Source organism: Trichosurus vulpecula, chromosome 1, assembly GCF_011100635.1.
Source record: "Trichosurus vulpecula isolate mTriVul1 chromosome 1, mTriVul1.pri, whole genome shotgun sequence".
NCBI classification, from domain to species: domain Eukaryota; kingdom Metazoa; phylum Chordata; class Mammalia; order Diprotodontia; family Phalangeridae; genus Trichosurus; species Trichosurus vulpecula.
In genome coordinates this window covers 188,936,852-188,960,665 of record NC_050573.1, presented here as the reverse complement: position 1 = coordinate 188,960,665, position 23,814 = coordinate 188,936,852, and the positions used below count along the sequence as shown (strand labels likewise).

The following is a 23,814-nucleotide window of genomic DNA, read 5'->3' as shown; positions in this document are numbered from 1 at the left end:
TGTTAAACTTCAAAATCACTTTTCAATATTATCAGGTTTTTACTCCATATTCTGATAAATAGGTAAAGGTAGGTATTTTAAATGTCAATATAATACAGATTACTAGAGGAAAGGAAAAAAATGTCTTGCCCATAGTTTCATGAAGCTACATTTAGATTCTAGGTCCAATTTCAACAGATATCAGCACTGCTGAGCTACAGTTACAGGGTACAGATCATTTGTCAAGAATGGAAAAAGCCAGTACCCAGGAGCAATGCTACAGAAGGGGAAAGAGTAAATTTTATATGAAATGTAAAGAAAACTAACCAATAGTGCCATTTTTATGCTATTTAATAGCTATTAGCCTCCCAGATACAACAGTGATATAAGAACTACAAATGGACATGGGAAAATCAGAAGGGTTCCACTAAGATAAACCAGTACTCAGTCCTTGAAGCTAAGATATAGTATTACTAAGTGATAGTCCCTGTAGGTACCTACTGCTGCCACATTCCCAAAAGCCCTACTGCTATACTTAACATGAAAGGTGGATAATGGACCTAAAATTTCAGACATAATCAAAAACATAACAAAGCTATGTCAGTGGTGGCATTTTTTTTCTTTTGAGCAGATAAAGAGGTAACTTGTACTAATAGCTCTACACGAGAGGATTTTTCAGTTTTTGTAACAAATAGGTAGTATTTTCAGGTTTGCAAAGGACTTTACATGTTATCTCATCTGATCCTCACAGCTGGAAGTTTACAGATGAGGAAACTGAGGCGGTTAGAAGTTCACATAACCAGTAAATATTTCACTTTGGATTCAAATTCTGATCTCTGATTTCAAACCTCTGTCAATAAAAGACCAAATAGTTTTTAAATATAAAATCATCCCTAGTGTCCTTAATCCCTTCTATTATTCCTTCTATTTTCTAATTGACTTACTCCTTAATCATCTCCTTTTTCTCCCTAATTATCAACTTCTCCATTTTTACTAGTTCTTTCTTTGCTGCCTATAAACGTGGCAGTCTCTCCCATCCTTAAACATCTTTCGTTAAACTCTGCCATGCCTCCAAAGCTGGTATATCTCTCCTTCCTTTTTCAGCCAAACTAGTAGAAAAAAGCTATCTATACTCATTGCCTCCACCTTCTCTAATCTCACTCACTTAACTAATCTCTGCAACCTGATTTCCCACCTCATCATTCATTTGAAACTATTTTATCCCCAAAGTTACCAATAACCTCTTAATTGCCAAATCAATGTTCATTATTTCATAGTTCTTTTCCACATTTTCGTTTCCTGTGACACTGCTGACCACCCTCTTTTCCTGGATACCGTCTCCTCTCCAGGTTTTCATAAACACTTTCTTCTCCTAGTTCTACTCCTATTCTCTGAGGCTCCTTTTGCTGGATCATCATCCATATCATACCTAGTTGTTGGTCTCTTTCCTCAGACTATTTCTATAATCTCTCGTCAACCTCATCTCTATGTAGATGACTCTCAAATCTGTCTCTCTCCATACATACATACACATATCCAAATATATACATGTATGTATGCACACAAGTATATATGTAAATCAATCATGCAATCTACTTCTCTATTTTTCTCTCTTGCGCTTGTCTCTCTTCTGAGCGCCATATCATTAACTGTCCATTGAATATTTCAAAGTGAATGTCCCAGAGACATCTCAAAATTAACATGTCTAAAACAGAACTCAATACTTATGTAAATACACACACATAATGGTTAGTAGAGAATTAATACAAAGTAGTTAAATACAGGGTAATAGTGGAGGGCATTAGAGGCTGGAAGGAAACAGTTAAGAATTCATGTAGAATACAAGGCACGTTTCAGGTTATGTACAGGGAATGGCCACTGCAAAGATTCATATTACTATGCCAGCTCACAGGATAGACTAAGGTGAGTAGAAATGTGAGGTAGAGACCAAGTAAGAGACTCCTGCAGACATCTAAGCAAGGAAGGGCCTGAAGATAGGGCCTGAACTAGGGTAATGGCTATATGAGTAAATAGGAGCGGTAAGATTCAAAGAAGGGGTCAAATTCAAAAGATGTAGTGAGGGTAGAAGTAGGAGGATTTAACTGATTGGTTTGTACAGTAAAGGAGAGTGGGGCATTCAAGATAAGCCAAGGTTGTGAACCTGGGTGATTGGAAGGATGATGGTACATTTAAGAAAAATAGGGGACATCTGGAAGAGAGGTAGGCTTTGGGGGAAAAGACAGTTCTAAACGTTTGAGTTTGAGATGTCCAGTTGATTCTCAATTTGAAATGTTTTAATAGGTAATTGGTTATGTGGAATTGTCATTCATCAAAGAGTGTGGGGGAGATATACACAAATATACATACATACATATACACACATACATATGTATTTACATATATACACATACAAACATATATCTATACAGATATTATAAATCTATATACGTGTGTGTATATATATATGTGTGTGTGTGTGTATACACACACACACACACACGCCCCTCTCTCTCATCTGCATAGAGACAATAGCTAAATCTATGGGAACTGGTGAGGTCATCAAAATAGAGAGAAGTAAGAGAACCTTGAAAACATCCAGTTAAGTGGTATACACATAATGATGATTAAGGAAAAAACAAACCCTAAAAAACAGTGTTAAGACATCCAGAAGTAGAACCAGGTGTGGGTACTGCCATGAAAACCCAGGGAGGAGAGTATCCAAGAGGAGAGGGCATAGAAACAGTGTCAGTCAGATGCAGCAGGGAGTGAAGGATGAAGACTGAGAAAAGACCGTCAGATGTGGCAACTTAGAGAACACTTTCAAATGAGTGAAGTTGGATTTTAAAAGGTAGCAATAGGAAAGGCAAAGTGTGTAGACAGCTTTTCTGGGACTTTTGTTGAGAATGGGAGGGATAGAATGGGAAGGAAGGATCAGGATGACAGCTTGAGAAGATTGTTGTTCAGCTGTTTCAGTCATGTCCGACTCTTCGTGACCCCATTTGGGGTTTTCTTGACAAAGATGTTGGAGTGGTTTGCCATTTCCTTCTCCAGCTCATTTTATAAATGAAGAAACATAATAGGGTTATGTAACTTGTCCAGGGTCACACAGCTAATAAGTATCTGAGGGCAGCTTTGAACTCAAGTATTCCTGACTCCAGGCCCAGCACTCTACCCAGTGAGCCACCTAACTGCCCCTTTATTGGGAAGGGGGCAAGGAGGAATGTAACATTTTTTAAGAATGGGGAAGATAGGCACATTTGAAGGTAGTAGCAAAGTAACCAATGTACAGAAGCTAACGATCAGAGAGGAAGAGGGGATGATTGTGTGGTTGCAATTTGGTGGAAAAGACAGAAAGAGACTGGATCAAAGGTGTGTGTGCGCGTGTGTGCATGTGTGCGTATTAGAGTTGGCTTTGGTAAGAAGGGTCACCCTACTGTTAGACACTGAGGGAAAAGAGAGAGTGAGTGATGATGAGAAGGGGGTTTTGAAATGAACAGATAAAGTAAGAGGCATGGTCCTCAGGTGAAAAAGAGAAAGGGAAAGGAGGTAGAGAAAGCTTGAGGAGAGTAGAGAAAATTTGGAAAAGTATCTTTTGAGATAGGGAATCAAACAAAGAGGAATAAAAGTACAGCCAATGCTCACCATTACCCATAGTTATATTCTATAAAATTGCCCCAAACATCAAATTAGCAAATGTCGAACCATTGTTTCTTAGGGAAAACACAGAGTTTAAGTTGCTGTAAGTCTCTGGTCACAACATTTACTTAAGCACTTTCTGGAGCAGCCTCACATACAGATCGGCTAATTTCCTCTTCCTTTTTCTGGATGTACTGTGTTGTTGATTCATTAACACTAAACTCACCAGCAACAGAACTCTCCCATGCCTGAATGAAGTCAAATCCGGCCATTTCTTCCTCCACTTCTCCTCCATCTGACCTCTCTCTCTAGACTCACGTGTTTGCCACCTTAATTCAAAGCCATGCTATTGCAACAATTTCCAAATTGGTCTCCCTTCCTCAAGTCTCTCCTCTTCCCAGTTAATCCTCCACAAAGCTACCAAAGTTTTTTTCCTTAAGCATATCTCACCATATCAGTCCCTTACTCAATAAATACCAGGGGCTCCCTATTGCCCTTAGAATCAAAATAAACTCCGTTGTTGGGCTATTAAAGCCCTTCTTAATGTGGCACCAACATACCTAGCCCTACACCCCATATCAGGTGTCATGAACCCCCTACGGTAGTAGGGAGAAGCCTATGGACCTCTTTTCAGAATGTTTTTAAAATGTATAAAATAAAATCCATAGAATTACAAAGGATTACAATTACACTGAAAATTACAATTACACATCAAAATTAAAAACAAACAAAAAAAGATGTTCCCAGACCCCAGGTTATGGCACTCCATTTCCATCCTTATGTTTTACAGGGATCATCTTGATGCCCAGAATGTACTTCTTCCTCATCTCTATTTCACAGAATCCCTTATTTCAGGGTTTCTTAACCTTTTTTTTGTGTCACAGACACCTTTGGCAATCTGGTAAAAGTCTACGGACCCCTCATGTCTTCTCAAAACTCTAAATGCGGACAATATATAGACTCACAAAGGAAATCTATTATGTTGAAATACAGTTATTAAAACATCATTTAAAAAAATCACCCCTTGAAATTGGCCCCAAAACCTGAGGTTAAGAATCCCAGCCATACTTCCTTTAAAACTCAACTTGAGCACTTTCTTCTATTTGAAACTTTCTCTGATCCCAATTTCGAGGGCCTTCCATCTCTATACTACTGTGCACCAAATCTGTACTTATTCTGTCTGTACCTATCTACTCACAGTCTCCCCCCAGAACTGAGCAGAGACTTTCATTTTTGTCTCTGTATCCCTGGTACACAGTAGGCACTACAATACATGTTTGTTGATTATTTAGAGGTGGCAACAGCAAAGAAGAGTTGGACTGATAATTCAAATAAGATAATGACAAAGTTCAGTAAGAAAGAACTATAACACCAGGGTAGCTGCTCCATGGACTCCCCATGCAGACTTTCCAAATAACTAATTAAGAAAAAAATTAAAGATTTTACTTCTTGGGAACGTCTTCCCCAATTTACCAATTTAATTTCACAAGATATTAATTTAACATCTAATCATTTATGCCGAGTTATTTTTGCAAATAAATTCTGTTAAATATTTTAAACTATGGTTAAAATGCATTCTTTGTATGCTTCAGGCCTCTGGGCACATTTGCATACAGAATTAATACATACTTATTAATAAATGAAATTATTTTTCTAAGATTCGTGGAAGTAGTTTTGTTAGTCATAATGCAAAGAAAGCCTAAATTTATCTTTCCCTACTCAAAAAACCCAAACCAAAACAAAACCTACCCTGCCCTCAGACTCCAAATATCCAACTACAAAAGGCCAAGAGTAAATCTCTGGAAGAAGTTGTCGCATAAAATAACAAAGCAGAGAAGCAGAGAGACAAGTGTATAAATAGAGATATAATCTACAGATTTAAAACACTGGAATTACTTAAAAGGTATACTTAGTAGGTCTTTTAACTCAGTGCCCCTTTTCATTGCCTATCAGCCTAAGAAAAAAAAAGCAAGGAGTACCCTTATTAAACACTGAGCCAGGAAAGCATAAGCAATATCATGTCTACATTTAAATTTGGCAGAGTTCTCCTTTAATATTGATTCATAGCCTTAATTCTACAAATATTTCCTAAAATAAAAGTTTAAAAACATGTAATCTACTAAGTTATAAGGTGGGCAGCTAGGATAAAGTGCAGGGTCTGGAGTCAGGAAGACTCTTCCAGAGTTCAAATCTGGCCTGGACAAGTCACTTAACCCTGTTTCCCTCAGTTTCTTCATCTGTAAAATGAACTGGAGAAGGAAATGGTGACTCAATCAAGTATCTTTGCCATGAAAACCCCAAATGGCATCACAGAATTTGAAACAACTAAAACAAACAACAAAGTAGTAAGGTCCTTGGGAACAGAAAGTATATCTTCTAATTCCTTTTTATAGCAGTCACCGAATAAATACTACAGACTGACTGATGAGATTGGTGGGGGGTGGGGGAGGGTCCAGTCCAATGGTTTCATTAGCGTATGGCAGGCCCTCTACCAATGCAGGTCAGTAACTATTCATAACTTGGCCCTTTCCTACCTTTCCAGTCTTATACCTTACTCTCCTCCACATACTATTTGGTCTAGTGACATACTTCCTTCCTTGGTGGCTCTCCAACATGACACTGTATTTCCTGACCCGAAGCATCTTCTCTGGCTGTCCGCCATGCCAAGAATGCTCTTCCTCTTCATCTCTGCCTCCTGGCTTCCTTCAAGTATCAGCTGAAGCCCCACTTGTGCAGGAAGGGGCCCTTCTCAGGCCTCTTTAATCTTAGTACCTTTCCATTAAAACTACATCCAATTTATCTTGTGTATATCTTCTTTGTATGCAGTTGTTTGCATGTTGTTTTCCCCATTAGAACGTGAGCTCCTTGAGAATAGGAACTTTGCACTGAGAGGTCAAGTAACTTGTTCAGGGTCCCACAGCATGCATGTGTAAGAGGAGAAGCTTGAACCAACTCTAAGTCTGGCTCTCTCTCCACTACACTATGCTTGCTGCCTCTGACATACTGAACTCAATTACCATTCTCATGGTATGACTGTTTCTTCTCTTCTGTCCTTCTATCAGCAATAATACTAATATCCTTTTGAAGTATTAATTTTACTCTGCTCAGAACCCAGTAAGATAAAAATCACTTTCTTCAGAACTAACTAAAATCAATCTAAAGTGGATGAGATCATCCAGCCATCTATGGAAACCTGCCCAGCAAGTGATGCAGTACAAATTATGGTTCCCAATCGTGTTGCTGAGGAGACTAAATTGTCCCCTAAAATGCCATCAAGAATATGTCAACCTAAACATAATATAAGACTAGCTATAATCTTAGGAATTACAAGTCAATTGAACAAATGTGAATAGAGAAATAGCTGGTGTGCTGAATCTAGAAAGCAGAGCTAAAGTAAAAGTGATCTTCAAAGGACTCCTAGTAAGTGAGGAAGCTCTGGAGGTAAGTATCCTGGCATCCTAGACAGTTATATCTCTACAGTAAAAATGGGTGCCTTAGACTATCCAAGCCTGACCACTCTCTCCCTTTGTTCTCATCATCCACCAGCAGTTCCTTTTAATATTAACCTGGTTTCCCCAAATTTCCCCAATGAGGTGAGACTAGATTGACCAGCCAAGAAGTATTCCAGTCTGCTTGGCTGTTATGTTTCTCAGTATAAATTAAGAGCTTGGCTTGTCTGGTTTATAAATCAATCTTTCGTGAATTTAATCATCAATCCATCTTCCTCCTCAACTCCTAAAGCCTGTTCACCTTTGGATGAAGTGATAAAATGGAGTCCCTAAGTATGCAAAACTGAGAACCAAATCTAAGATACAGGGTGATTTCAACAAGGTGAAGATGCCCCATGAGGCCCTAGCCAGCCCTATATTAACTCCATATTATTAAAAAATAAGGCCTAGATATGTCAAATAATTGTCAAAGATAATCAGGTGATAGCAGAGCCAATACCTGAACAACCAATGACCACTTTCCTTATGCCTGCCCTGTTACTCAAATCTAAGGAACAGAACCTCAGTTATCGAGTTTCTGATCCAACATGGCTATGTGTAAACATTGGTTTTACTTACTTCTATAAAAAGTTACTGAACTCAACCATAGTTGTAAGGCTAAGGACAGGAAGGTGACTGCTGAGTCACGTTAGAACTTCTGTAGAGGTGGCCACAGTTCAAAAGCCACGCCTCAGCTGCCCCTGCTATACAGAGAAGCAGAAAATTTTGAAATTCACAGAAACAGAAAAGCTCATCCTTGAACACTACAGCAAAGACAGGAAGGAAGAAATGAGCAGTGGTTTGCCTCCCTTTCCCAACCTCTACAATACAATCAACCACGAATGGTATATTTAAAACTGTCACCACCACCAGATGTTGCCACACTTAAAGGTGACTGGAAATAGAAAGAAAAGATTCTCTCTGGGGACTTAGGAGGCCGTTTCAGGAGAACACCAAGGGAAAAGTGGGCAGTGTTGGAGCTTTTCCACATGCATCTTACAAGTAATGCAGCTTCTTGTCAAAAATAACTGGTGACTTACTACATTTTTTTATATTATCCATCAAAAGTTTTCCTCCCGATGAAATTACCCTGGTAATCAAAATAATCAAATACTTATTAGTAATGTTTCCAAAACCAGCAAAATTGGTTTGCTTGGCTGACAATCTGGTTATTTATATAAAGAATTTGGCAAAGAAAACACTATTTCTAAGGTGACAGAGTAACAGCAGAAAAGCAAGATTGAAATTTATAAAAAATTATTGTCAAATAAACATGTCCTCTGAGAGAAAAGTGAAAAAAATTCACGTGCATTTCTAGAGGTTAGCCTGAAAAGGCTGATGAAATTCCAAGACATGGATTTGTTACCAGTCCATTGCTGTGGCATCAGGAATTCTTCCAAATAATAATGATGATAATGATAATAACTATAGTGCTTACTACGTGCCAGGCACTCCACTAAACACTTTACAATTATTATCTCAAACCCATTTTAATATTCTCATTTAAAAGATGAGGATAGCTAGGAACAAAGCATAACTAAATCTATCTACCAGTTAGCTCAGGCAACCAAAGATGACTTTATAGGTTGGGGAAATGCTAGATCCAAACACCAAGCAAATCATTACACCTAATATGAAAGCACTTTCAGTTTAACTGCAGAACAATCACAGAGGTAAAAATGAAGAATACAAACCTCTTTGTTAAAGAAAGTACATTTTAAAAATATTTTTTAAAAGGTATTCTTCAATATGGGCCTATCCCTTATAATAGGAGGAATCAAGACAGTGTGGAATAATGGAAAGAACACTGACTCTAAAGTAAACGTCCTGGGTTTCAAATACTGTCTATTGCACATGGCCTGCATGACCTTGGGAAAATCACTTAACCTCAGCTGGAGTAGGTGGCCTGAGGTCCCTCAGAGCTCTGATCTTGTGAATGAAGGCATAAAGCATTGGACATAGGAACGTTTTTTGATGAGGCAAGAGTCCGATGTGATGGAAACTCCCTTATGCTTGATGTACTTCCTTTCTGCTCCTGTTACCAAAGTAGACATCCAATCAAATCAAGAAAATGTCCCAGAACCCTGGACTGCAGTTGTGAACGGGTGAGTCTGACGTAGGATTACATGGAGAGTAGAGTAGGAAGAGAATCTCACTTCCCAGAGTTACTACTGATCCTTCTACTGAGCAAGGAACTTCTGCATTTGTCCATTTATCTAATTAGTTAATAATATATGTCCAGCTTCCTAGGCCTTTTGTGGATTACAGACATACAGCTAGAAGACATCATCAAGTCTAGCTCCCTTGTATTACAGATGAGAAAACAAGACAAAGGTCCCAGTGCCCCCTCCATTGGACCAAATGGATCATTAGTTACTTGCCTGTAGGTAAGTCAATTGATCATAGGCTGTGGAAGCCATATAACCCAAACCTCTTGTTTTACTGATGAGGAAACTGAGGCTGACAGACGGTAAAGGATTTGCTCAGGATCATATAGCCCGTAAGTGTCAGAGGCAAGGTTCGTACCCTGGTCTTCCTGATTTCAAGCATATGTAAAGCGAGGACACAAGTATCTGCACTATTTACTTTGCTGCACTTCCGTGAGGAAAAGTGATTTGTAATCATAAAGCATAAGTGGGAATAGTTTTGTTAGAGGTAACTAGAGTTCCACCAGAGATGACTAAAAACAAAAGTATGCTTAAGAGATTATTTATTTAGTGTGTCTACCATGTGAGCAAATACCGTAAGGTAGGGTGCCTGGCTTCCGCAAAGCCAAAGAAAATTGAAAAATTCCATTAAAAAAAAATAAGGACTGGGTCTCCCCATCTTGCCAAGGTTGTAAGTCTGATTCCAATCTGGTAGGTATGGAAATTTTGACTTGTCCCATTTCTAACCTGGGTGAGTTTACCCCTCCTAAGGTAACCTGGTGGCTCCCTCCATATTAATGCTGAAATTAGTGTGGACACCCCGATCAGCATAGCTCACGGTAGTGTAGAACTTCTGAGTACAAGATATTCACCAGTCTGGGATTATAGACGTGCGCCACCATGCCTAGCTGTGGTTCTTAGAAGGCTGAGAACTGTTTCCCAGTGTCAAGATGACTGGAATATAAGCATGGAAAAGGAAAACAAGGAAAGGTAGCAAACTATACATAATGTAAGTATCATCAGCAGCATAAATTCTAAAACTTATTCTGCTACCTAATTATAGCAACAAAATCAGTCACTTCAAGGAATGCTACAAATAGTCAAACACCAATTATACATTCAAAACCAATTATAATAGATGCTTAGAATTCACACAGCTTCTTCTTTCAGATGAGCTAGTTGTTTTCATTTTTAAACTTGAATATATCAGAACTAACTAAATATAAATGCAACTTTATGATTTTATAATCAGTAAAATTAGACACAAAAGAAAAAGTAAAATAAATAGGTATGTCATACTTCAGAATGTAATTATGTAGCCTTTAAAAAACAAAAAAACCCAAACCTGTGATTTCATCAGGGTAGAGAGCTCCTGGTGAGGAACTTCCTCACCCAGTGTTGATTCGGTACCACATTTCCTGTCATGTGTAGTTTTTATTGTGTTGTATAGTTCTTGGAAAGAGTCTTCATTGTCATTAAGGACATATTTAAGAGATAAGGAGATGGGACAAGCAGCTTCAAAAATAAGATCTTTGATTTTATTAGTAAGAGAACTTTCAATGAGGAAATTCCTTCCACTAATAGAGATGAGTACCCCAACTACAACTTGCACATGTAGAGAGTTGTCTGGGGGGAGTAAAACCACTTGTCTAAGGTCACCCGAGCAGGATGTATCAGGTGGGACTTGAAACCAGGGCCTCCTGATTCAGAGGCTCACTCTAATCTCTCCACCACAAGGTCTCTCCTCTGTTGCCTTTCTTCAAAGACAACTCTCTCCAGTTGTCCCTTAGTTTGGGAACTGATAGAGAGTATCTTCTTTAATGCACCAGGGACAAGGTATATCCACAATATGTGAAAAAAAAAAAGAACTCATAACATATAGACATGTCCACTTTGTGTGTGTATTTCTTAAGTTCAGATTATAATTATGAAAACAAAAAATTCCAACACTGTAGGTTCCTCCAAACAAACCTATGGATGTAGAAATAAATTATGAAAGGCACTTACTATGCCATATCAATTTTTAAAAAAGAGAACCCTGTTCTTCACCCTGTTATATAATGATTCCAAACATCATATTTATTGGGTTTAGCACTAACTTCCCCCTCACTTTCAACAGCCCGATGGATATTTCCACGTAGATGTCCTACTCTCCCCTCAAATTTAACACGTTCAAACTAAATTCTCTTCCAAAGTAGCATCCCTTTCACGTTTTAATCTACCTGGACTAGGCCTCCCCATCTCTCCCAGGCTGGAAGTACAGTGGCCACTCATTGGCACAATCCTACTACTAATCAGCAGGGGAGCTCTAACCTGCTATTTCCAACCTGGGCCAGTTGACCCTTCCTTGGGCTGCCTAATGGCTCCCTGCTCTGGGGGCTGACCATATTGGTGGCTGACTTAGTGCAGACACCCAGCTGGCTTAGCCCACTGCAACCCAGAACTACCAAATTCAGGAGAATTACACCATCCTCAGCCTTCCTGCTAGCAATAAAAATGTTTTTGATCTTGATAAATCCTACACGATGCCACTATGTTAATTTTCCGTTTAGGAAAGCAGTTTAGTTAGTTCTATTTAGTTAAAGCAGTGTTTAACTGCTTTCATCGATGTTCTTCCTCTATTCAAAAATCTTTCAATAAAGGCCCAATATTGCCTATCAGAACAATTAAACAAGTTTTCTTAAGCACGGTGGTAGGCACTGTTGAAAGGTGTTAATTTATAATTATACAGTCTAACTGGGCAGCTAGGTGGTGCAGAGTACCAGGTCTGGAGTCAGGAAGACCTGAGTTCCAATTAGGACTCAGATAATTACTAGCTCTGTGGCCTGGGCAAGCCATTTAATCCTATTTGCCTCAGTTTCCTCATCTGTAAAATAAGCTGGAACAGGAAATAGCAAACCACTTTAGTATCTTTGCTGAGAAAACCCCAAGTGGGGTCACGGTCTGAAAAAGTTTGAATAGCAACAGCAACACATAGTCTAACTATCTGGTCGATTCATTAGTACTGAGTAAGTCTTGCTTGTAAAATTCTTGGGGACAGAAGGGCTATATTTTATACTTATTCCCTATTCTCACAATAAAAGCACTCAGAAAGTACTCAATACTTACTTGGTGCCATTGATGGTGATGTGCGCCCAGTCTCAAAATGGGGCATCTTCCACCAGGTTATAAGAACTACTACCAATGCAAAGGTTATTTTTACATCGAGGGTAGCACGCTAAATACCTTTCTTCATTTCTATATAGTTTAAGTCAGCTCTGGCTTGTGGAAACATCACTGGATCAATCTGGAGTCCAGAAGACCCAATTCAGGGAAATAGACGACGTGCGTGACCTTAGCTTCCTTATCTGTAAAATAACAGTAACTTTCAATACCTACCCCATGATGAAATAAACATCCAAGTTACTTTAGAAACTGTAATGCCAACAAAAATACATAATTACTACCAGAGCAACAAGAAGTCATTTATTTCATCTGTCCCTTGCCACGCACTGTATTTGGTGCTTAATAAATGCTTGCTGACTGACTGGATGTTAACTGGCCTATATGGTGATATGGAGGCCCTAGGGTTTACAATGAGGTTAAATTAAATCACTGTGTGCCACAACTGTGCCCCTCCCCAAATATTTTTAGGTGAAATTAGGCTTTACAATTCACACACACACACAAAATCACAAAAAAGAATAAAAGTTGTTTAAAGGAAGGAATGCAGTCTCCCTCTTTTAATATTTGCTCTCTTGAAAAGGAGGCAATTAAAGTCCACGAAACATCATTTTTAGTTATATCTACACAGATAATTAAAATGGAAATCTAAGGTTATCTTTCAGGACAAGTTTTTAAAATCCTGGGTTAATCTGTATGAATGAGTTTCCAAGCTTGTTTAACACCACTGGCTGAGCTAAGTTTTCCTTGTCCAGTGGTTGCCTCAGTAGCCAACAACACATATGCAAGGAGAGATGCTGGGGACATGGAAAGGAAGAAGGGAAACCTGCCATCCACCCACATTAGTAGAATGACTCTGTGTGTGGCTGCTCTGGTAATGCACTCCTGGTACTCCATAGAAACCAAAGCAGGGAAAAATAGGAAAACGAAAAGAAGCTAGCCCACTCTACCACAGTGGTTCTACAGCAAATTTTCTTCTACATTTCTTTATTCTGAAAATCGTGCACAGAAGGTGTTTTTCCTAGTCAGTCAAGGCAACGTTTCAAAGGTCTAGTACACAGGCTTTTGAATCAGATGACATGAATTTTCAAACTATCCCTGAAACTTACTAAGCGTGTAACCTTAGGTAAGTTTATCCTAGGCCCCAGTTTTGTATCTGTAAAATGAGGTTAAATTAAATGGCCTTTAAGGTCCTTCCTAAAGTACCCAACGGTAGAAGGTTTTAACATTTTTAGTGTCATGGACCCCTCTGGAAGTCTGGTGAAACCTATGGATCCTTTTTCAGGATGTTTTTAAATGCGTAAAATAAAATACATAACATTACAAAGGACATCAATTATATTAATGTACAGTTATCGAAATATTAAAAAAATACAACTTCATGGACCCTGAGTAAGAATCCTTATTCTAAAGGTCACCAGGCACAAACCATTCCTGAGAAAAGGGCAGAATGAAGACTGTCCACTCCACACCCAGGAGGGATGGCTGATCACTCTCTAGAAAACTTAAAAAGGGTAGAAATCAGGCTCAAAGAGAATGATATGCTCACCATCATCAAACTGCTATTTGAGGCCCACAGGACCCTACAATAAAAGTGTTACCTTGTACAGAGCCGTTCTCCCAATCTGTGGGTGGATGGCAATTTTCCCTTCTTTCTTTCTAAATCCCCAGCACCCTCACTTGCAATCGTAGCTGGCAGCTAAGTAATGACTTAGGGAAGTAGCTGCTAGAAGAAAACCTGGCTCAGGCCGAGGTGCTAAAAAAGACTTAAGAATCAGACTCCCTATCAATCAACTCCCAATTTTACCACTTTCCTTTACCAATGAAATCACAGAAGCAGTTCCTGCCTAAAAGGTACTAAATAAGTCAGAGCCACCTTAGATTATATTTTACTTTTAAGTAAACACTGGAATAAAATCATACTTGATTTTAGATCTAGAGCTGGAAGGGGCCTGGGGTCATCTAATTCAAACTCTCATTTGATACATGAGCAAACTGAGGAACGAGGTTAAGTGACAAATTAAGTGGAAAAGCCAGGATTTGAATTCAAGTTGTGTGACTCCTTTTCAACAAGGCAATGATGCTTATTCTATGTTTAAGGTCTCTCAGTTCTATAAATAAACTTATTTTAAGGAAATTAACTTTTGTTTTCAAGAATTAAGCATCAACACTTCGACAGCCTCAAAGATCTTCCCTGAACTGATAGTGCTACCCAACACTACTGAGAAGCCCTAGAAAAGAGCTAAAAGTGTTACAGTCATTGAAGCGGAGGACCGCTCGGTCAAAACCTTCAACCTTGAATTGGAAAGTGTCACTCTTGTGAACAAAGTTTTTAATAAAAACACCACCACCCTGATTCTATTTTTTGTAAAATACATTCTTCATTTTTCCAGGATTTGAACTGTCAAGTTCACAGAAAGCATTGGTACAAAATTTGCAAATTACTCACTATGAACAACTTACTCAAAGTTACTCATTCTTTCCATTTTTTATTCCCTTTCACCTGGCATCTAAGTAATAAGGCAATACAATAATGCCTCAATGAATTGGTACCCTTGGAGAACATGATGTTCTACAGAAGTGAGGGGTGTTTTGAAAACTTATTCCCTTATGACAATTTTTTAAAAAAATTTAATCATTTTTGGTGGAAAATTTTCTAAAAAAATCACATACTTCCCTACATTTAAGGGACATAAGGACTGCTATTTATAGCACTTCAGGGTTTGCAAAATGATGTACATCCATCATCTATCTCACTGGAAAAGCTCAGGATAACACTGAACTATGAGTCTAGAGCCTTGGGTTCCAGATCTGCCCTTATTACTAGCTCTGGCCTTTTTTCTCATCTATAAAATCAGAAGTTGGATTGACTACAGAATCACTAAGGTCCCTTCCACCTCTAAAACTATTTTTAAAATGTTTATGAAGATTGGTCTTTGTACTATACTAACAGGTCTATCAGGTCACTCCCATAGGTATTAAGAGTCTTCACGATGTACTTAACACCGCAAAGGACATTTTGATAGTATTTGGCACAGTGGGAGCCAAAAAGAAGTATACATAACAAGCTCTCTACCAAGTAAATTCTTTGATTTAGCATCAAAGATTTCTATGAGTTGACTTTCCTTAGCCATCTCATCAATGACTCTCCTACACAAGCTCCATTGAGATGTGTTCTGTTACTGCCACACATACAAGTGCACATCTTGATAGCTAATTCTACTTTTCATGGGGCCACTAGTATTAAACTATCTAGCTTAACTCTATCATTTTACAGATGAGGAAGGAGACTGAGGGCCAGAAAAGTTAAATGACTTTCCTAGGCGAGAAAGTTAATAAGTAGACAGATATACCAATTTTAGTGCTCTGTCTACAAATCCAGTACTCTTTACACCATACCAACGCGCTCCTTATGTTATTTCAGAGACTATTGGTTTAGGCCAGTTTCCCTTAGTCTAAATTTCTCCTACAACTCTTGCATTTATGTAATACTTTTAAGTTTGCAAAGCACTTCACAAATACTATCTCATTTGAGTCTCAGAGAAACTCTGGGAGGTAGGTACTGCTACTATCCTCATTTTTACAAATGGGGAAACTGAGGCAGAGACTAATTTGTCTAGGACCACAAAGTCACTAAGCGCCTGAGGCCAGAATTGAACTTATATCAATAGACAATTATTATTTATAGGCTAGGGACTGAGCTAATCATTGAGGATACAAAAAGTGAAAATCTCTGCCCTTAAGGAACTTACATTTTAATAACCAAGACAAGTGTTAACCTGAGTGCCTAGTATAGTAATAGGTAAGTCTGGAAGATGGGGGGGTGGGGAGGGGGAAGGGTTGAAGATAATGTAATAAAATCAGATGTGTGACTTGCTTTGTCCCATCCAGAAAAGGGTTAGAGGTGGGGCTCTTACCAGTCACTACCTGGAGGCCCAGACTGAGGGCACCCGTCACCTCTAAGGTGATCTAGCTATAGGCAAAGGAGGGGAGGAATTTTCCTGGTGGCACTTGAGGAGCTAGTAGAGGTTAGTTACAGCTATCTTGAAAGGCAGATACCCAACTTAGAAGGAGGCTGAGGACTTGCCAAGTTGAGGGAAGGGGCAGAGTGAAGAAATGTTGGAAGCACGAGTGGAAAGATACTGCTTCGGAGAGAAGGGCCAGGATCCGTTATTGTGGAGAGGGTATGATATATCGACCCAGCTTCCCATGCTCTGAAACGGAGACCACATAGACCCTGGAGTCAGACCAGAGCCACCCCATGAGGGTTGTGACTATGGCTTATCTAGACAAAAAAAGATAGTGCATAAGCTTTGTAACATTTACTAGATCCTAAGGTTTTTTTCCCTTGATAAGATCACAGACTAGTCTCGGAGGCTAAGGAGTCCAACCCTCCCATTTTACAGATGAAGACACTAAGACACAAAGAGACTGATTAAGTGATAAGTGACTTGACCAAGGTCACATGGTTTAGTATGCACTCTGGAGTTGCAGCTCAGTGACTGAGGTCAGAGAAATATGGCCTTCAAAGAGTAGAAGGTCCTTACTATAATCATTAATTTCTTAATTTTTAATTCTCAAAGCACATTTTGCTTTCCCAGGAAGCTGAATTTAAATGACTCCTCCAGAGAAGATGGGTGGTATTTCCTTCCTAAAGTAGTGAAATTTGTTTGTATTCTACATCTATACCATTTCCTCAACTAAACAATGATCTCATTTTTTTTTTCTCATTCTGTACTGTTGGCTTATGCAGTTTTTTCCTAATTGTCTTCTTGTTGAAAAGGCATTCTTCAATTCAGTCCTTGGTGCCTCACTGAGGATCTAAAGTAGTGAGGAAGTAGATAGTATTAGTGGTTTCCTACTTGTACTGTATTCCCACTTATTTTCCCTTTTTGGTCTCATGAATAATGACAATGTAATCTTCCCTGTTCATGTTTCTTGGAATTTGAAAACACTTTTTATGCCAACAGCCCTAGATATAACCATTAACCCTCATGACTAGTACCTAAAAAGAAATAAAGGCAGATACAAGAAGAATAAGACAGAAGCTTAAAAAGGCCTAATAATTTATTTACTATGCTGTTTGGAGTATAGCCTGCCTCCCAAATATGTCAAAACAGTACAATGTTATCTCTTTGAAAGGAAAAAACGTACAGAATAAATACCAATGGGGGGAAAGAAAGGCATCCTATAAATATAGGTCAATATAGTCAGATATAGGCCAATGGAACACTTACTTGTTTTCTTTTGATTTAGTTTTCATGAAAATCTGTAGGGCACACCTAGTTACTGTTAGAGCTGAACGCTTGTGTTCTTCTTGCGGTAATGGGTGCTAAAGATGGAGAGATGATTAGGGGAGGAAAATGGGGAACAATGAGAATACAGAGGGGCACACGAAGCCAAATATATAGGGTGGGCATCTACTGTGAAATCTATATAATGATGCCACTAAATCCCTGTGAAGATGTTTGTCGAGGGCACTCAAGGTTTAACGTGTAAACGGTGTACTTTTTGGCCTGGCTCTGAAAACAGGCCTCCAATTAAAATCCCTTGACGGGGTGACTAAAGTAATAATTTCTAGCTACTCCTTCTCCAGGTGCTATTACTTACAAAGCTCCACCTCAGGACAATTTCTTCACCAGGTTAGCTTTACACAGCACATTATTAGCGTGAGCATCCACTCATGACCAAATACCACTCAGGGTGATGATTTAGAGAAAAACAAAACCAAACCAAACAATTGTTTCCTGCACACAAGCTGAGCCTCTTTTGCCCACACCAAAGCATTTAAAAGTGTGCTTTGTTTTAAAAGATGATTACAGGGGTGCCATTTGTAATGATTACAGTGGTACTGCTAGAGCCTGGGCACTGCATTATATTCCATTTTGGGGAGTGTAGTGACTAAAATTTCTCTCCAATCTTAAATCTGGCACCACATACATATCTCAGCAGAAACAAGATTATTGAGTACAGAACCACAGGAGCTCAACATTTTTCTTTTATATTCTAGCAGGGGGGAAAACCCACTGAAATAGCACCTATGGTTCTTCTGCTCTAACACAGAAACTTCAAGAAAGGTTTTTCTTCCCCCTGGCAGAATATAATCAGTAGGTTGTTTTGCCTAGATTAAACTACAATCAGAGTTGACAGATCTTTGTCTGCCTGCGGTGTTTGAAATTCTCAAAACTCCTAGAAATAATGCAAAACCATCTCATTTTCTCCTTAGCAATAAAAACAAGTTGCTTTGATTTTTTTGGAGGAGTTGAACAGAGGTGGGCCTTTTCTTGATTATTCAAAATAGATGTCGTGATTTTTATTCAGAGTTCTTCCACATCAATCCATTCACTATCTAAACCCAGACACAATGGCCGTGTAGGGAATATCTCATTTGATCATAGCATGATCCTAACATGACCAAAGTGGGGGGGGGGGGAGAGGGGAGAGAAGGAAAATCAATTCTTGTGAAGGCGAGCACAGGTTTCTCCGTTAGTAATCACCAGGAAATCAAGGAATTAAGTGTGACTATCTCTACCCAAATCTATTAACGTTTCTGGCAAAAATGATTCAGAACCAAGTGCATGAGGAGGTCAACCTACCATCTCTGTTGACAAAGCCTCCTACAATAATAACTCAACATTTCTCTCCCATCATTGAGATGGCTGTTTATGAACAAAGAAAAAGACTAATTAGATGTAATTATTAACTTCTTTACAATGTTATCATGTTTTGACACAAATGTTTTAAAAAAGATGTTTTGAATAAAAAGCTTATAAGGGTCCTTCAAGGTGATAAGAGTTTCATAGATTTAGGGCAGGAAAGGATCTTTGAGGCCACCTAGGTTGACTTTCTTATTTTACGGATGAAGATACTGAGGCACAGAGAGGTCATATAGCTAATGTCTGAGGTTGATTTTGAACCTAGGTCTTCTTGACCCCAAGTCTAGTGCCTTATGCACTTCTACATGGCAGTGAAAGTACTTCTTCAAACGTTCCAACTACTAGGAACCAGAATCAGGAGTAAAAACAAATACAATCACTGCTCTAACTACCTGAAAAATGGTTTTCAAAATTTCTTCTTTTGTACACTGATAAATCTCCTAGCTGTCCATTCACCTCATCTTGGTGATTCTTCTCTTCTTGTTCTGGGGAGGAATGAGATGGCCATCAACAAGATTCTAAGAGAATTATACAGCCAGGTAAAGACAGACTTGGTTGTCCTGATTTCTAGTCCAAAGTTTCTTCCACTATATCATGCTGTCTCTCGTGAATTAAACCAGACAATTGCAGAGATGTGGATTTTATCTTAACTAGTTGCCAGGAGAGAAGCATTTTATTGCTCTCACATTTTCCCATTATCACACAAATCTCAACAAAGACCTAAAAGAAGCGTGCATTTGCTTAGGTGTTATAGGTCAGGTTTGTAATACAGTGGCAGAATTATACATGGGCAAATATACTTGAAACATGTACAAGCATGTATTGGTCAAGTCACAATGATACAGTGTTGCTCATAAAAGCACAGGCTACTCAGGAGTGTAGGAGAAAAGCAGACAAACTAGGGATGTATCACAATTACCCCCTGCTGGAAGGCTCCCATTGAAGATGGCTAACCTCTTTTTTGACTATCAACTCCATTAAACATTTACTGCATGTATTTTTGGGCAGCACACAGGTTAGGTATGCAGAGCTTTATTTAATCCTAAATAGCTCATATTCCAAAGAACTGAGCTCTCTCCTTTCATCTAACCCTACACATCTTTCCCCTTTTCCCTCCAATCATGGCTATCCAAATGCTAACCCAACCTCCAAGCTCTAATAGCTAATTGCTTAAATAGTACAATCAACAATTGTGGAGGAGTGGAGTGGGAAGCCAACCCCCTTACTTTGTATATATTTTGTATTTATTTCTGCACCTTTGTTCTCTACCTCCATTCCAAGCTCCTTGAGGGCAGAGACTGTTTTCATTTTTCTTTGTTATCATCAGTTTTATTTATTCCCAAGTAGTTCATATTCCAAACCCAGGAAGGGCTATAGAAGTACCCAGTGCTTTATTATTCCTAAGCAGGTCATATGCCCAAGAACTCAATTCTATACTTCTTCCATCAGACCCTTACCTCTCTCCCCCCTCTTCTCCTTCCTCCAACCACAGCTATCCAAACACCAACCCCACCTCCTACTTCTAGTAGATATGTGCTTAACAAACTGGACAGTTAATCCAATTGTTGAGAGGTGACACAGCAGGGACTGTTTTCATTTTTCTTTATCTTCAGCACCTAGTACAAATGCCTGGCACATAGTAGGAACGTAATAAGTTATCGTTGGATTGGATTCAACATATTTATTGATTAAGGATCCTATCTATCCCCCCAGAAAGGGTAGCTAAATATTTCGGTTTCCTGTCATGGCTTTGATACTTGGGAACTGTGTGACCTTTGTAAAGTCACTTTTACTTCCCAGAGACTGAGCCTTTTCATCTGTAAAATGGAGATAATAAACCTGTGCACTACCCACTTCAACCAGTTGTGAGGAATGCCCTATATAAAGTGGCCTACGGTATCTCACCAGATGGGGGAGGGGAGGTGTGAAGGAAGGGACTGAGGGTAGAGGTAAGGCTCTCTAAAAGTATCCGGATTAAATTACTACCCCCAAAGCATCATTCCAAGAGACCCTTTATAGAGGGGAAAGACGGGGGAGGTTACCCCACAGGGCACTTCACACATACACACACTCCTAGCTCGAGAAGAATGAAGAGCTAATCACGCGTGGGAAGCCCCCCTCCCCCCTTTTCAACTGGGCACCCCCCTCCCTTTATAAAATGCCCACACCACGCTTCCATCCACCCCCTTCCTTCGGACGAATACTGCATGGGAGGCCAGGGCATTGAGTTAGTTGAATTTTTCTTGCTTACTCATTTCCCTCCCGCACCCAACGCGCTTTCCCTCCCCCCCCCCCCCAGCCCCAGCCCGACTCAACCTCCTCCCTTGGAGCTCCGGCCCGGCCCCGAATGGGGGGCCCCAGTGGCGCGCTGCCCCGGCCTCGCCCGCCACTGACCTGCTGCTGGAGGGGCATTTCCGAACCAGCCCCGGCCGCGCGGACCGCTGCGGGGGCTGCGGGGCACAGAGCGCTGCCCGAGCTGGGGGGCCGGGAGAGCCGAGCAGGGCGCGCGGGGCACTGGGCGCCGGGGGCGGCGTTCGGGGCAGGCGGGAGGGGATCCCTGACTGTCCCAGGCCGGGGAGCAGGAGCAGCAGGAGGAAGTGGGTGCCCCCTCTCCCCCGCCAGCGCCCCCTCCCGCCGCCGCCTCCTCCTCCTCCTCCCCAGTCACAGGCGCGTCCTCGGCGCACGTGTGCGAAACGTCACCGGCGGGTCCCGGGGAGAGGGACAGACCGCGGCCGGCGGGACGGGAACCTCGGCTGCCCCCGCCCCCTGGGCAACCAGGGAGGCGGGGGGGGGGGGGAGGGCGGGGAAGGAAGGGGCAAGGAGAAGGGGGGGCAGGGTCAAGGGCAGGCCCAGGGCGCAACCGAGAAGGCCGGGGCGGCTGGGCCACGCGGGTGCTGCCACGATGTGCCCTAGCCGGCTGCACCAGCACCCCTCCTCCCCGCCCCCCAAACGCACACACCCCACCCCCACTCGGCGCTATCCTTCCCTCGCCGCCTCCCCCAATCCCCGACTCTCCTCCTCCTCCTCCTCCAGTTTCTTTGTTGTAGGGAGTTACTGATCCCAAAATGTCTAAAGCGCAACACAGCCAAACCCGCGAGTGCCTGGCATTCACCCCCCCCTCCACCTTCCACCAGGAGCCCCCTCCCCCCCCCGCCGCCCCAGTCCAGGCCGCTCCGGGAGCCACTGGTCACAAATGGGGCTACAGGCCTGAGGGCCCGGCAGCAGTGGTGTGAGCTGGACAAGCGTCTTGCCAACGTCCCAAACCTCCCTTAGTTTTTCCTCTTGCAACAGCCCCTTCCAGCCCCCCCCCCCAACTTATCTGCTCCCTTCCCCCCAACTTCTTCTTCATCCGGGGCGTGACCCCTTCCGACGCCCTAAGAAAGAGGAAGCTTCGGGTTTTTGGGGGGTGGGGTGGGGTAGGGGTTAGGAAAAAAGTGAAGACAGAAAAGATCTGGGGAGGAGGGGGCGCCAAAAGTTTTCCCGTGTTTTACGTCGTTGGTGCAAAGGCGATCCACGATGCTCCGCGGGCAGTGGGAGCCAAGAGTGGGGTGGGGGTGCAGGGGGCCCGAGCCCTTAACAATAAATCCCTGCCCCTCTGGAGCAGGAGCCGAAGCCCAACAATGAAGACCCCCAAGCCTCTGTACTTTAGGGGGTCGAGGAGAGCAGTGATGCCCCCGCACTCCACCCTAAGTCCTGCACATGCCCATATGCCTATCCCATCGCGGCCTGGGAAGGTTGGCGGGGGTGGAGGATGGATGGGGGTGGGGAGGGGGGGGTATTACCGGAGGGCCGCCACCGCCGCCTCGTCCTAAGGCTGGTTGCTGTTGCAGCAGCCCCGCTCGGCTGGAGGGTCCGTGCGGGGTGGAGTAGAGGAGGCTGCCGGCCGTCTGCTCCACGCTGGGGATGTTAGTGTGCTGGGGGCCGGCGGCAGCACCCCCACTTTGAAGGGAGGAGGAACAGGAGGTGGTGGTAGTGTTCGTGGTGAGGATCTGGATGTAAGTGCCGGGGGCGGCGGTGGCGGGGAAGCCGGGGCTGGCCAGCAATGCCCTTTTGTCCATGGAGGCTGCAGCAGCGGCGGCGGCAGCGGCAACGGCGGCCGCCCCCTCCCCACCCCCGGCGGTCACCAGGAACTGCTCCAGGGCGGGTTGGATCCCCTTTCTCATCTCTTGCGCGTGCTCTTTTTTATTGCTCTAATTATTTATAATGTTTTTTTTTTCAATTTCTTTATTATTTTCAGTCGGAGTTTCCCGGTCTCTCCTCCGCCTTCTCTCCTCCCCGCCGGGGCGCTTCCAAGCCCCCTTTCTCTCTCTTTTTTTCTTTTTATTTCTCCGCAATGCACGGCCCCGGGGGCCAAAAATATTCAGGGCTCCGGAGAGAGGAGGGTCTCAGCAGCACAGATATCGGACCGTGAGGGGGGATGGAGGCGGCGGGGGCGGCCGATGCAACGGATTGCGAGGAGGCGGCGGCAGCCCCGGTGCTGCGGCCGGCAGCTGAAAAATGGCTCCAGGAAGCTGCTGCTGACAATGAATGAAGGGATACGGTTTACGCGCCAAGGTCCTCCCGCGAAACTCGGATTTCCCGCCGGCTTTTCAAATCACATCTGCATACCCCCGCCCAGTAGCCAGCCCCTGGCAGTCTCCACAGCCCATTGGTCTCCTCTCCCCCCTCCCCATTCCCAATCACGGAGTCCAGCCAGGGCCTTCTAGGCTCTCATTGGCCAAGGTGCATCACGGTTACCGAGGCGAC

At 41.9% G+C, this 23,814-nt stretch overlaps 1 protein-coding gene across 2 annotated transcripts in view; it reads right to left on the bottom strand.

Moving 5' to 3' along the window:
- E2F3 (E2F transcription factor 3) overlaps window positions 1-23,231 on the bottom strand; it is a 91,359-nt gene extending 68,128 nt beyond the window's left edge. The window contains exon 1 of one of the 2 annotated variants that reach the window (XM_036750515.1): window positions 22,851-23,231. In XM_036750515.1, the coding sequence (XP_036606410.1) occupies window positions 22,851-23,231 (381 nt within the window). Of the gene's footprint in view, window positions 1-21,462; window positions 21,510-22,850 lie in introns of those variants that run through there. The other variant, XM_036750523.1, reaches the window with a different exon arrangement.
- Window positions 23,232-23,814: the final 583 nt, after the last annotated feature.